General features: G+C 47.8%; 2 protein-coding genes across 2 annotated transcripts in view; both read left to right on the top strand.

Annotated features, from left to right (window-relative positions):
* Positions 1 to 7,384: 7,384 nt before the first annotated feature.
* On the top strand, positions 7,385 to 8,215 carry LOC134034720 (neurexophilin-4). The gene has a single exon (XM_062479323.1). It carries the CDS (start codon positions 7,402 to 7,404, stop codon positions 8,200 to 8,202), a length of 801 nt encoding a protein of 266 aa, XP_062335307.1. The 5' UTR covers positions 7,385 to 7,401; the 3' UTR covers positions 8,203 to 8,215.
* Positions 8,216 to 10,220: 2,005 nt separating this feature from the next.
* shmt2 (serine hydroxymethyltransferase 2 (mitochondrial)) overlaps positions 10,221 to 15,563 on the top strand; it is a 16,977-nt gene continuing 11,634 nt past the window's right edge. The window contains exon 1 of the mRNA XM_062472342.1: positions 10,221 to 10,377. Within this exon, the coding sequence (XP_062328326.1) occupies positions 10,345 to 10,377 (33 nt within the window). The 5' untranslated portion in view covers positions 10,221 to 10,344. The remainder of the gene's footprint in view (positions 10,378 to 15,563) is intronic.

Here is a 15,563-nt window from a genome sequence, read left to right as displayed (position 1 = left end):
CTGGCAGTGCGCCCAGCCTCCAGTCCCCCGCTCTGCAACACTTATTTAGATGAATGATTAAAGTTACGGCACAGCCAGGAGTCTCGCCACTCTTATTTAAAGAAGAATGGGAAAACTGTCATCTTTTGATGCATTGCCTGCCTTACCGCATGCAAAGGAGTTGCCCTCCCCCCTCTCCCCCCTGCCCTCCCCTCTCTCCTCCCTCCCCCCGCCCTCCCCCTTGGAGCCCCGAGAAGAGAGAGTGATTGATCAGGGAAAAGAGTGCAAAAGAGTAGGGGGACAGACTGGGGGAGAGACAGGGGGACAGACTGGGAGACTGGGAGACTGGAGATGGGGGAGAGACTGGGAGAGAAGGGGAGATGGGGGGAGAGACTGGGGGAGAGACAGGGGGAGATGGGGGGGAGAGACTGGGGGAGACAGGGGTGGGGGAGAGAGGGGGAGACGGGGGAGAGACTAGGGGAGAGACTGGGAGATGGGGGGGAGAGACAGGGGGAGAGACAGGGGGAGATGGGGGGGAGAGACTGGGGGAGAGACAGGGGGAGATGGGGGGGAGAGACTGGGGAGAGACTGGGGAGATGGGGGGGGAGACTGGGGGAGAGACAGGGGGAGAGACAGGGGGAGAGACAGGGGGACAGACTGGAGAGATGGGGGGGAGAGAATGGGGGAGAGACTGGGGAGATGGGGGGAGAGACTAGGGAGAGACTGGGGAGATGGGGGGAGAGACTGGGGAGAGACCGGGGGGAGAGACTGGGGAGATGGGGGGGAGAGACTGGGGGAGAGACGGGGGAAAGACGGGGGGGGAGAGACTAGGGGAGAGACTGGGAGATGGGGGGAGAGACTGGGGGAGAGATGGGGGGAAAGACGGGGGGGGAGAGACTAGGGGAGAGACTGGGGAGATGGGGGGGAGAGACTGGGGGAGAGACAGGGGGAGATGGGGGGGAGAGACTGGGGGAGAGACTGGGGAGATGGGGGAGAGACTGGGGAGGGAGAGACTGGGGGAGAGACTGGGAGAGAGACTGGGAGAGATGGGGGGGAGAGACTGGGGGAAAGATGGGGGGGAGAGACTAGGGGAGAGACTGGGGGAGAGACTGGGGAGATAGGGGGGAGAGACTGGGGAGAGACTGGGGAGATGGGGGGGAGAGACTGGGGAGATGGGGGGGAGAGACTGGGGAGATGGGGGGGAGAGACTGGGAGGGAGAGACTGGGAGAGAGACTGAGGGAGTTCTTAGATCAATCTGGGAGTGACTATTTCACTCTAGAATGTATCAGAATGATTATTTATACATTACTATTCATTAGTTGATTATGTATTCATCAGTATTGATAACCTACCTCCAAACAAACAGACAATCTAATCGCTATCAGTATTCTAGAGCTCACATCCACCAGCAGGAAGTTCTGTATTCCAGTGTAGCTCTCAGTAGCCCTGCCAGGCTGGGCCAGAGCATCTGTACAGCTGGATAATAACACAGACATCCTCTGCTGAATGCTCTCATGGAACTCACTGTTTCCTTTGCAAGATCTTCTTTCTTTCTTTACCTGTTCCCTTTTTCTTTTTCTCTTATTTTCAAATAGTCTCTTTCCCTCTCTCTTTATTTCTCTCTCTCATTCTTTCTCCATCTCTCTCCATCTTTATCTCTCCCTGTTTTTTTCTCTCTCTCCCTCTCTATTTCTCTCTTTCCCCCTCTCTCTCTCTCTCTCTCTCTCTCTCTCTCTCTCTCTCTCTCTCTCTCTCTCTCTCTCTCTCACTCTCCTTCTTTCTCTCCCTCTCTGAATTTTCTTTCTCTCCTTCTCTTACTCCTCAATGTTTCAGTTCACCAAACTATTTATCTCAGTAATACTGGTCAGATGTAAAACTCGTTCAGCGAGTTCCATGACTGACCGTCAGCCCAGACGACCCACCTCACATATCCTCTGAGAGCACGCCTTGTGAAAACAATACAGCAGATATTAGTGCTCTAGTAGGTGAAGATTACTCTCTGTACGGCGAAATGATTCTCAGTTTTGCGTTATTATGCACCCACAATCTCCCTCAGTATTTTATATATTGTCTTTATGCTTTCTTTCCCTGCACCCTCTCCTTCCTCTCCCCTTCTCTCTCTCCTCTTCCTCTTTCCCCCTCCCTCTCCTCTCTCCTCTCCCCCACCTTCCTTCTGTCCCTCTCTCCCCTCTCCCCTCTTCCCTCTCCCCTCTCCCCTCCCCCCTCCCTCTCCCTCTCTCCTTCTCTCCTTCTCTCCCCTCTCCCCTCTCCCCTCTCCCCTCTCCCCTCTCCCTCTCTATCCTCTCTCCCCCCTCCCCCTCTCCCTCTCCCTCTCCCTCTCTCCCTCTCTCCTTCTCTCCCCTTCTCTCCCCTTCTCTCCCCTCTCCCTCTCTATCCTCTCTCCCCCCTCCCCCTCCCCCTCTCCCTCTCCCTCTCCCTCTCCCCTCTCCTGACAGTGTTATCAGTCTCAGCTCCATTTCCTCTCTGATACTCTGATACTCCCTGAGTCACCAGCTTTCATTTTCATGATAATCCAGACACACCACTGGACTGCCAAAATGTTTTTATTCCCTCTACCCCCTCCTCGTTCCCCCCCCCCCTGCTTTATCTTCAGTCCTTGGGGCTTTATTTTGCTCTCTGTAATTAAATGTCATTTCCAGCTCTCCCCGTTTTTCTGAAGAAAAAAATGATTTCTTTTTATTATGTGATTGTCAAACTAGAATGGATCTGGCTCTTGTATGTGTATCCCTCCACGACACAGGACGAGTCACGGGAACAGTCCCACCGTCCACCGCAGATGAAACCGTCTGGAGAGACGAGAAGGAGACTGTACTTTACATTTACATTTAGTCATTTATCAGACGCTCTTATCCAGAGCGACTTACAGTAAGTACAGGGACATTCTCCCCGATGCAAGTAGGGTGAAGTGCCTTGCCCAAGGACACAATGTCATTTGGCACGGCCGGGAATCGAACTGGCAACCTTCAGATTACTAGCCCGCTTCCCTCACCGCTCAGCCACCTGACGCCCACACTTTCATCGTGTAGAAGAAGAGCCATCACAACATCATGTCTTGGGACAGTCACGTTGTCTTCAGTTATAGGTTACATGCCCTTAAAATCCCCAAGAAAAAAATCCATGCCTTTACAGTGAAGTAAATCAACTAAATGGTAAACGAATCAAAAAAACTAACAAAACCTCAAATTGCACGGAGATACAAGTGCAATAAAAATATTTCACTGAGCCTACAAAACGCTTTTTTACGAAATCCTTCTTCTTCTCGTTCAGCTGAGTGTGCAGCAACTTTGTATCTTCATCTGTAGGCAGAAGTGATGATGTTTTCCTTCCCAATGCTGTGCCGGACAAACCCACTTCCTGACTGGCTTCACATCAGAACTTATTCTGCTACCCCTGTAGACATAAATGGTTTATCAAAGATGTTTTTGTTCTGACTCGCTTCGTACGGAATCGAACGTTTGAGAAAACGCTGAGGAGTAAGATGAAAATCATCTCCTGCTGTGGAGGTGTGTGTGTGGAAAGGTGTGTGTTCATGGAGAGGTGTGTGTGTGTGTGTGGAGGTGCATGTGTGAAGCAGTGTGTGTGGAGGTATGTGTGTGTGGAGGTGTGTGTGTGTGTGGAGGTGCATGTGTGAAGCAGTGTGTGGAGGTATGTGTGTGTGTGTGTGTGTGTGTGTGTGTGTGTGTGTGTGTGTGTGTGTGTGGAGGTAAGTGTGCATGTGTAGTAGAGAACATCCAAATCCAGTCTCTTCCAGGAGGGCGTTTGTCCAGGAGGGAGGCAAGTCACCTGACTCCCCCATGGCAGATCAATGCATCCTCCAGCCCAGACACAAATGAATTGATTGTCACCGATAAAACTCCAATTAAACAAGTGAACAAGCCTGGGAGTCCACCCACACAGCAGGCCCTCATCCCCCCAGGGAGCAGGCTCCATGTCAGGGCAGTCGTGGGCGGGAGTGGCCCCTCTCTGGACCAGCGCTCTACAGGATGGAAAGCAGCGTTGGAAGGACTGACCAAGCCAGATCACAGAGCAGGTTGAGCAATCGATCCACAGCTTCCTATCGATGAAACCGGAGCGTAATTGCGGCTCTCAGCGACACCTCAGGAAGCGGAATGAGGGGCTGAGTTTGACACCTGACCCAAGCTTGTGATGGTGAGAGGAGGAGAAAGATTCCTCTCGTCCATCGCTGCTTCTCACTTAGAGACTCTCATCCCCACACTCTCCTCTCTACCCCACCCTCTCCCCATCCCCCACACACCCATCTACACCACTTTACACTGCCCTCCCTAATTCCACCCAAACCCCCTCCACCCATCTTAGACCACCGGAATGAAGTTAAAGATGTTTAATGTTGCAGGGTTCTCCTGCTGCCCTCTCCACATCCCTGCCCTCCCTCTCTACCTCCTCCACCCCCCTCTCCATCTCCACCTTCTCCCCCTCCCTCTCCACCTTCTCCCCCTTCCTCTCCACCTCCTCCACCCCCCTCTCCTCCCCCTCCCTCTCCACCTCCTCTGTGTTATAATCACATTCTGGTTCCATCGGGTTGTCTGGATCATATACTGTTATCCTGCACAGCAGCCCAGAATCCTCTCCATCTTCCGGTGGGTTCTTTGTATTCCAGGGAAACAGGACACAAACACGGTGGATCATCACAGCTGAGAAATGTTGCAGTCCCACAAGTATATTTAGCCTCGGAAAATTGTGTGTGCGTCGCCAAAATAGACTTGTTAGTTCTAGCTGAACTTGTGGTTTCTCAGCTAGGTGTGTAAGAATCTTTCTGATGCTTCTTGCAGGCCAAGGAACCCCAGAACCAACAACCCTGAACCCAGACACTGTCTCTGGCTAACAATGTTTTGCTATTCTAATGGGGGCCGATCCAGAGGACATTTGGTCCCCACAAGGGTAGTTAAAAAAGACCAGTCTCACACACACACACACATACTATCCCTTGCCTCTAGAACAAGTCTGGCCATGCTGAGAGGTTAGTTAGTGATAGAGAGGTTAAGGTGAGTGATAGAGAGGTAACAGTGGTGTGTTGATAGAGAGGTTAAGGTTAGGGTTAGTGACAGTGAGATAATGTCTCCATGGTGGTTCTGCTCTGTTCTGCGTCTTCCAGCGCCCGGGCCTGCGTCTGACAGATGGGTTCCTGCGCACACTTCTGACAGCTCTGCTGACAAGGCTCCCAGCTGAAACCTCCCCCTGCGAGAGCGTGTGTGTGTGTGTGTGTGTTTAGCGTACAAGTATCATCTACGCCTCACGCTTCCTGTTTTCTGTCTTCCACGTCGTCAGCAGACAAGTCCGTCCGTATTACCGTGGCTTTGATTTTAATTCCGCGAGTTCACTTCACGCCTCCTCGTCAACTGACCCAAGGGAGCCGTCCAGGGCTGATGCCTGTTTGGAAAAATCCTCATCAAGTCGTTAATCAGTCGATGGCCATTCGTCAAGGGCTTTTTTTTTACTAATTCATTTGGCCAGTGATCAATAGACCTCCAGTCAGTCCTGCTAGATCAGTCCCCAGAGGATGTGCTCTCACAGGCCCTCACAGGAAGCAGCACAGAAACAGATACATTAATTGAATGTCTGAATACATTAACAGCTGTATTGAGCACCGCGCCGCTGTGACAAATGCCGACATCAGGTTGTAATCGTGTTTTGATGATTGATGGTTAATAAGGAGAGGTTTGGCACAACGCTGGTGTCTGCAGTGAGCCGGGTCAGGATCGGAGGAGGCAGGACTCGTTCTTGCGTGACTAGACACCGAGTCTTCTGAAGCTGTCTGCCGCGAGGTTAGGGTTCATCTGCCGCGAGGTTAGGGTCTGCTCGCTGTTTTGTTTGTCGATGAGAGGGATGGTTGATGGGAGAGCTGCCACCCTGTTGGTCTTCACTCCAACCGTAATCTAACACACTTGATTCAGATCATAATCTGGTTGGTCAGATGAATCAGGTTTCTTGAAGCTGAGTTTGAAGTGGCGTCTTCCAAGAGTGTATCTCTCCAGGAGCAGGGTTGGAGTGTAACCCTACAGGAGGGTATCTCTCCAGGAGCAGGGTTGGAGTGTAACCCTACAGGAGGGTATCTCTCCAGGAGCAGGGTTGGAGTGTAACCCTACAGGAGGGTATCTCTCCAGGAGCAGGGTTGGAGTGTAACCCTACAGGAGGGTATCTCTCCAGGAGCAGGGTTGGAGTGTAACCCTAGAGGAGGGTATCTCTCCAGGAGCAGGGTTGGATTTTGTGTGTAGGTGCGTGCACGCCTGTGTGTGTGTGTGTGTGTGTGTGTGTGTGTGTGTGTGTGCGCGCGCCTGACTATTTGTGTGTGTGTGTGTGTGTGTGTGCGAGTAGCAGTGACGTGATTGATGAAACATGAAAGAGAACAAGGTAGAAATCCAGTCAATCAACCTGGTGAATCGTCTCCCAGGCAGAGTTGCACCATATGTCACAGCCAGCACTTGTCAGCATGCTTTTACTGTGTAAAACCAAATAAACAATTAAGTCCTTAAAAATAGATGCTCTGCAATTAGAACATCGCAATGTACTAGTATTTTAATGACTGCATTTCCCCTGAGGGATAAGGGTTTATCGCACATTGAAAAACATTAGACAACAACAGACACATTAACATGTCACATAACACTTTAATAGGAAAAACGCATTATAAAACACAGCACAAAGAGAGGAATGAAGCACGGTATTTCATCCAAGAGTACAACTGGTTTTAATGGAAATGTTTTAGAGGAAAGATTTCTGAGAATTTTTATTCTCATAACAGAACCGAATGTCCATGTCAGGTTGGTGGGTGAAGGTCAGACGAGGCGCTCTCTAATGGAACTTAGAAAGAAGAGATATGTTACATCTCTCTCTAATTATCTGTCCAGTGAGAAAATGATCTCCATCTAGACATGGAAACTGTGTTCAAGCGTGTAAAAAGAAGCACACTAACATTACTCAAATACACACTCTCACACACACAAACACACACACACACACACACTGACTAGAGAGGAATACACATACACACAAACACATTATCCAACCACGGCCCGGCCCCAGCAAACAAACTAACCTTACTGTTGCTGGGTCTGGTCTGTTTCCTGGACACTCAACTGTACACTTCCGGTCCTTAATGATAATCTGCTGTGTTCACTCTACACACTACTGCTGTGTTGCTGTGGATGAAAGCATGTGCTTAACGAATGAAACATAATTTTAAAAGTAAAGTGTGTGTTAAAGAGACTGAAAGTGACTCTCAAAAGAATGCAAATTTAAAAAATATATACCGGTAATAATAAAGATCTGAAGCTTGTGTAAATAAGTGAGAGGATAAAGAAAGAAGCCTGCTCTCTCCATGTCTAACCTCTTCCCCCTTCTCCTGGGTGTTCCCTCACCAGGTTCAGGGCCTGGAGAAGCTGATGGACTACCCAGAACTGGGCCCTGCCAGCTCCATGCTCAAGACCCTCCCCTACAGCCTGGGAGGGGGGGCGGGCGGGGGTGCAGGAGGCCCCCCCCCCGGGGGGGTGAAACCCCCGTACCAAACCTCCCGCATCTTCAACATCGACAACACCCCCATGAAGACCAAACCCACCTACAGCTTCTTCAACCCCCAGGACTGGGCCAGGAACCAGTCCATGCTCCTGGACCAGACCGGTTACCGCTCCAAACGCAAACCCCAGCTCAAGACTTCCCAGAAGACCAAGAAGATGTTCGGCTGGGGGGACTTCTACTTCAACGTGAAGACCATGAAGTTTAGCCTGATGGTGACTGGGAAGATCGTGGACCACATCAACGGCACCTTCACCGTCTACTTCCGCCACAACTCCTCCAGCCTGGGCAATGTGTCCGTAAGCATCGTCCCCCCCACCAAGGTGGTGGAGTTTGAGGTCCTGCAGCACCACCAGCCCCCTCAGCTCCCGGTGGAGGTCCAGGTCCAGCACACCCCGCAGCAGGCCACCCTGGACCCCAGAGAGAGAAAGACCTTCAACTGCCGGGTGGAGTATGAAAAGACCAACCGCTCCAAGAAGCCCAAGCCGTGTCTGTACGACCCGTCCCAGACCTGCTTCTCCGAGCACACCGACTCGCACGCTGCCTGGCTGTGCGCCAAGCCCTTCAAGGTCATCTGCATCTTCATCTCCTTCTTCAGCATCGACTACAAGCTGGTGCAGAAGGTCTGCCCCGACTACAACTTTCAGAGCGAACACCCTTACCTTGGATAGGTCGGAGATGGGGAGGGGGGGGGAGAGGGGGGGGGGGAGGGTTGAGATGGTGGGGGGGAGGGGTTGAGATGGTGGGGGGAGGGAGGGGTTAAGATGGGGGGGAGGGGCGGTAGGTTTGAGGTTGGATGGGGGGTGGGGGCGGTGGAGGAGGGTGTTGAAGATAATGATGATGGCGGTGGGGTAGGTGATTATGGTGAGGATGACAATGGTGATGGTGGGGACAGTTTTTCCACTCTCAACCTTGGTTGAATTGTGGACTTAATGTGAAATAATCAGCATAATGGTTCAGATAGGGCTGATTTTTTCCAACGACACACCTTTCTATGAGTTGACTTAGATTTCTGTGTAAATAATGTACAAAGCTTTAGAGCTTTCCCTCTTATCAACCCAATGATTACTGTCTGTCTGCTGGAGAATTCAAATATAACATGGAAAAAGAGATGGAGGAAAGGCTTCAGGTACACTGTAATTTTGAATAGATTATAAATACAAAGTTCTTTGTATTTACTAACTCACAAAAATAAGTAACTAGATGAACGTATATTGATTGTGTGTCAAAGTTTGGCGTGACTGATTTAAATAATTCAAATTTAAGCCTAGGCCTTATGGTACCAATGCTGTTGTAAACACTTGAATCACCTTGGTTTAAACTGGAATTATTTAAATCTGTTGCCTTGGAAGTGCGACACATAAACGCACATACACAGACTGAAATGGGTTTTTATGAGTGTCGCCATTAGCTGGCAGGAAGTGATGATGGCAGGAAGTGATGATGGCAGACGGTTACCATGTTTCTCAGTTCCCCCTCTCAAATGCTGAACATATGAAAGAGTTATTATGAAAGAGTTATTATGTATGAGAAAATGCTACGTACGTTTTGGATATCCATACAATGTACTGTATGACAAAGCACATTAAAATCTCCTTAACTGTTTATCTGTTGTTGTTGTCTGTCTTTTGTTTGGATATGGGGTTGATTCAATGCGGGGGTTGTGTAGCAATCGAATGGGTTTGTGCTCTGAACAGAAGGTTATGCTGTACTGCTTTCTGAAGTATTTCACTTCCACTTCAAGTTATCCAAATACTATCTCAAATAATCCTCCTGATCAAAAAATGCCTACATTCATAATGTATTATTGACTTTTAACAATCTGCCTAAAATTCAACCAAACAAGCTCCTGGTTGTATTAATGTCACCACCACAGTAAAATTATATCATAACATCTCTAATTTGTTTTGAAGCACATACAATTCTTAATCCAACAAGCTAGTTCGTATGTCTGAAGATCCAATATTCGCACACAGTTGTTCTGGACAAGGTACAACCTTCAAGTTATTACCTCTCTCCACCTTTCTCCACCTCCCTCCACCTCTCTTGCAATTTCTCTGTCTACCCTTCTCCCTGCATCCTCCCTCCCTCCTCACCACACACTCAGACAAATTGTATTTTTTCTCTATCTTCTGATTAAGTTTTGAGTCCTTAGATTTCCATTAAATAACAGCTAGACGGTACTAATTGAATCTCCTTCCTATGGCGCTCTGTGGCTTATTATGCTGTTGATCAATGGTGTTCATATGGTGCATCCAGAAGGCGCTGTCCCTGGACTCTGCTCGGAGACGGCTCGGACACATCAGGACACAGAGATTTATAGACCTCTACTTCCCCCGAGATCAGCTCTTCATCACATCCACACTACTCTGTGTGTGTGTGTGTGTGTGTGTTTGTTGGTGGAGGAGGGGGGGGATAGAAAGAGAGCAAAATAGATCAAAGAGATAGATAGTGAGGAGGTTAAAAGAGTCGTAGAACACATTCAAGGTGAATTCGGTTGAAAACCAAAACGTATTGAAAAAATATAGTGTTTATAAAACATATCACACTTCGTTTTATGAAATACCCATCATAAAATTATGCCAACAAACAAAACCGTGCTACAAAGAAGAAAAAAGTAAGTGTACAAAATAATCCCGCTGGTCTAACGCCTTGAAACGACAATTCCCAGAGATCCTTGCGACGAGAGTGGGACGCAGAGCGCACGCTCCCACGTTCATAACAGGCTGTCCCAGTCGCTGATTCAGACCGTCTCGAACTGTGTTGGGCTGTCAAGCGTGCTCGCGAAGCTGCCCTTTCTGCAATCCTACAACATGCTGTCAGTTACTTTAAGAAGACTTGCACGGGTGAGTAGCGATGCAATCTCGTGTTAACAGCTCAAGCTGTCATGATATAAATAAACAATCGAAAGTGGGAAGTACGACTGTGTTTCTGGCTGGGTGGACATCTATCTACTGTACTCTCCACCAAGCGCATTGGACCGTTCGAACACGTTTACATAATCTTGTTAGCAAGCTAGCAAAGTTAGCTTTTCGCTTTGCACTGCTAATGAAGGTTGCTTTTTCTCAGTCAACTTTAAGTTTGCTTAAACACTGCAGTAAACCTACCGTTCGCTATGTAGATGGACCTTGTCATGACTGTGTGTGCTTGGTTGCTACACAGTGGCCAGCATGGTGTCTAGGCTTACATTACCTGCATCAAGCTGTCAACCGCATATGGCGTTAGTTTATGATGCAAGCTAATTGTGTGTTAGCTGTTGCAAAACACTGGTACGTGGACGTGTAGCTGCCACGTTTGAATCATGGTTAGCTACATGGTTACTAACCTTGGTAACTTGTGTGACCACGGCTAACCCCAGCTAGCTACATCGGCTAACTATGATGCAACTGTCTCGCGTCGGTTTCATCAGCATCGCCTGTCAGCTGTACGTTGACAGTTCTACAATGGGAAAAACTGCCTTGGGTTTCTGGACTTAATTCTGATTTGGTGACACTTATAGTAGTGCACTTAACGTTTCATTGCATTATATTTGAGCAGACAACTTAATGGTTTAATTATTTTTACTCCACTAGGCTGTATTATCAATTGAAGTGAAATATTAATGTATCAGACCTTTGTCGTGTAAGTATCACATGTGCTTTTGGTAACTGGGATGCCTGTTCTCTCATTGTGTGGGTTGTAGAGTTGAGTTAATAGGCAATTAGAGTTGTCTAAATCAGATCGGACTAAGCCGGGCCCAGAAGCACAAAGTGCGAAATCAAGATGTCCTACAGTCAGCGAAATATTAACCTTTTCAGGGGTCAGAGCGTTAGAACAGTACTAACTGTAGATAATTACCATACTCTGCTAATAATATACCACTCATGGCACAGGGAAGATTGGCCCTTTTTGTAGGGGATTTGAACCTGCAACATCTTGATTTGCGATCAGTATTTCTGAGCTATCCATCTGGACAGTGGAGAGGCTGGGCGCACACACACACACACAAAGACTGTTAGTTGTACTTTTAGATGACCTGGATCTGTTTACAAAAGAATAGTAAACAGATTGGAAACCTTTGAAAATAAACACAAGATGCTTGTAGACTAACTTCCCTCTGGTTCTGGAAATGTTGCCCCAGTTTATTCAGATTATGCTATATTCTGTTTGGAATGTAGCAAAGTCTAGATTATTGTGGAATAATAACAATGCTGTTGTTCAGAGAAGGGTTGGAGGAGAATCTCTTTAGTTTCTTCGGTCCTCAGAGTGAGAGTTCACTTTATTAAGAAGTAGTTTGAGTCTTTAAGGTAATCAATTATAATATCTGATTCACATGCCAGCATGCTTTTCCTGTTGTGTAGATCAGTTCAGCGTGCATCTTAATTTGATTTACCAAACCTCACGTGAGTGTGTGTGTGTTTCTTGGTGTCGCCTCTCTCTCTCTCTCTCTCTCTCTCTCTCTCTCTCTCTCTCTCTCTCTCTCTCTCTCTCTCTCTCTCTCTCTCTCTCTGGGTGTGTCTCTCTCTCTGGGTGTGTCTCTCTCTCTTGTGAGTGTGTGAGAGAGAGTTCACCTGAGAGCTCCTGTGCTCATTATCTCTCTGCTTCTATAATAGTTTGTCTGACAGATTACCCAACACTGACATAGAGGATATTTATTTGCATGTTTTTGCTCTCAGGAGCCAAAGCTCATCGCTGTCTTCAGCCAATCAACACTCAGTCCTGGGTGTCCTCCCCTCCCCTGGGGGGTGAGGGGGGGGGTACAGGTCTGTCGGTGGGCGGGTGGGCTACACACACCAGACACCCATTCAGCGATACTCTTTCTGGTCGTAGCATTCTTGTTGTTTACCTAATGTGTTTTGTAAGTTATGTTACGCCAGTAGGACAGTTATGTAATGACAACTAACTTGTGCTTGTGCTGCCCAAAACATGAATTAAGCACATTCATTTGACACATTTCCCAGCTAATTATGAATAATGGGGCCGTAAAATGAAATGACTGCAGATCGTTGCTTTCAAAAACAGCTTAATGTAATACTTTATTAATCTCTCTGCCAAGTCAGTGTTTTCTTGTTAGCAGACAAAAAAAAGGGTAAAGGGTAAAGTTTGTTTCCTCATAAACAAGCTCTCTACCAGATACAGAATTCCCTGGTACAGAATTTGTATTGTTTAAGTCTTTAAGGAGGGCAGATTGTTCTGGGGGTGAGTGACAGGCAAAATGTCAGAACAACTTCTAGAGTTCAGTACAAATGAAATGGTTTCATTCAGATGGTGTGAGGAGGTTCTTGGAGCTAAGGATGACCACAGCTTCCTGGAACCCCCTTTGCTTCCTCTCTGTGCCTGGATGAGGGTTCCTCTCATTCTAGAACATGTTGGCTTCCAGAACATCTGTCCACAGTCTGAAAAGCCTTCTGGATAAAGAGCAGCAAGTAGAAGCGGAGAACTATAGAATGTTACTGTGGTTCTAAGAACGCTGCAAGACCACCAGTGTTTTTTTGGTCTTAATAATTCATTAATATAGAACATATTCTAGTTTATAATAGCCTATATAATATATTATATTATGCTGCTACAAAATAATTGCCGCCGCCACTGCTTCATATGAAATAATTCGCAATAATATGAATATATGGAGCTCTGCTCCACGGAACTCAAACGAACGGTCTTTTGCTGCTCTCTCTCCGATTGGAGGATGAGCAACTGAACAGGACGTCAATCACTCAGGTCATGACAACTGAAAAAACAACAGCGAGAGTACAGCGGAGCACTTTCTCCTCCCTGGCGGTGACAAACCGAGGATACATCCTCCAGATAGCGCTAGAGAACGTAAGCTAGCTAGTTAAATGTAGGCCTACGTTAGCTATATTTTAGTTTAAATTAAAATTCGCAGTTTTATGTTGATGGCCAACTAATTATGATTACTGTATTTAATCTTGAAATAATGTTTAAGCTAGTGTAATATAACTTTAGCTAGAACTAGACTGTGCTCAAGCTAAACTAGCGAACTCTGTGAATGTAACTTCAGTAAATAAATTCGAACCACGGGTAGGCCTGATTGCTTCAATGAGGAAGATAGCACTAGTAGTAGTTGTAGGCCTATAGCATATTAAGATTCCGATAGCGAGGGGGTCAGAGTGTATGCCTCGAAATGTTAAAGGGAAACAAAAACACCCGCTGCTGTTGAAAAAAATCCTAGAGGAAACACTGAATTTATAATTGCTTAATTGTCTTGCTTTTTTATTCTATAGTGCGAGTTAGTGTTAGTCCAGCATTTACAACAATCACGTCCTTCATGTGTTCTTCATAACTTTTTTTATCACCTACAGCAATATATTCAAACCGCCTACACGAATTGTCGTTATATGCCAAGGTTCATCCTTGATAAATCTCTGCTGTCAATCAGTCTCTGGAAATAACATGTAAACATTAGACATATGGCACCCGCAGGAACTGGAAAACTCTCCGTGTTAGAGCGCTGATAGGAGAACTATATTTATCCTGTTATCAGCAGCCCAGCCCACTGTAAAAGAGTGTGTACTCACTACATCACACAAAAAGAAAAATGTAGTATAATGAAAACGTTTTTCAAGAGGTTCCACGCAGCCGTGTTAAGTAAATTAAGACACTTGGATCATTGACGGAGTAATGATCCGGACAGCTGTTGCGGCGTCCAGCCATTGAAATACAGAAAACCACAGAAATTATCGTTTTGATTAGTGATCCAAAATAATTTTATGTAATAGGTATTAAATATTTTACCGGAGCATTAAACCAATTGATTGGTTTTCATTTTACTAGACAATGTCTCACTTCCTCATTGGGAAAAATGCATGTAAAAAAACAAAAACAAGTCAAGACAAACTGCTAGTTAAAATAAAAATGGAAAAGTCTGAAAATATGAAATAAAAGGCAATTTTTTGCGGGGTAAACAAAAATGTAATATTAAATGGCGCCTGCGGATGGCCTGTGTTTTGCTGTGCTTTTGGCAGCCAGCATCAATGTTTCTGTTCTAGAAACCCTGTTGACTGGCTGATTGACTGACCGACTGGTTGACTGACTGGTTGAATGTTCGCTGGGTGCGGTATCTGGACCCAGCGAACATAACCGACTACCTGGCTTGGTGACTGGCTGGCTGACTGACTGTGGAGCTAAGTGTGTGTGTGTGTGTGTGTGGGTGTGTGTGTGTGTGTGTGTGTGTGTGTGTGTGTGTGTGAGACGTGTCCCCAGCCTGAGTGTGGGGGACACGGCCCCTTTGGCCCCAACCTCCTCCTTCTCTCCTCCCGTCATTCCAGATGAATCAGACCACAATTTGTAACGGCAGCCTCCCCATTAGTCAGTGACAGGAAGAAAGAGAGCTTCCGTCAGTCTGACTGATGCTCTCCGGCTGTCACCTCTCCTCTTGCGCCTCCTCTTGCGCCTCCTGCTCCTTGTGCGCCTCCTCCTGAACCTCCTCCTCGTGCGCCTCCTCCTGCTCCTCCTCCTCCTGCGCCTCCTCCTCCTGTGTTACATGGTTGGTTGTTGTTTGCAGTGGGGCTGATGGACAGCAGTCATCTGTAAAATGGACTCCTCTCATGGCGCCAGGGGAGAGGAAAAGAGAAGAACTTGACTGGAATGATGGTGGTCCGGGGAGCAGTGTGATCAGCTGGGCAAGGGTGGAAGGCAGGAGAGGAGGAAGATGTGGGGTGGGGTGGGAGGAGAGGAGGAGGAGGGGTGGGGTGGGTGGAGAGGAGGAGAGGAGGGGTGGGGTGGGTGGAGAGGAGGAGAGGAGGGGTGGGAGGAGAGGAGGAGGATGTGGGGTGGGGTGGGGTGGGAGGAGAGGAGGGGTGGGAGGAGAGGAGGAAGATGTGGGGTGGGGTGGGAGGAGAGGAGAGGAGAGGAGGAGGAGGGGTGGGGTGGGTGGAGAGGAGGAGGAGGGGTGGGGTGGGTGGAGAGGAGGTGGGGTGGGAGGAGAGGAGGGGTGGGTTGGGAGGAGGAGGAGGATGAGGAGGTGGGGTGGGAGAAGAGGAGGAGGAGGGGAAGGGATGAGGAGAGCAGTGCGTGGGTAGATGTGAGAGGA

Source organism: Osmerus eperlanus, chromosome 1 (genome assembly GCF_963692335.1).
Source record: "Osmerus eperlanus chromosome 1, fOsmEpe2.1, whole genome shotgun sequence".
NCBI classification, from domain to species: domain Eukaryota; kingdom Metazoa; phylum Chordata; class Actinopteri; order Osmeriformes; family Osmeridae; genus Osmerus; species Osmerus eperlanus.
The sequence above is the reverse complement of the archived record's forward strand: the minus strand, read 5'-3'. Positions and strand labels throughout refer to the sequence as shown.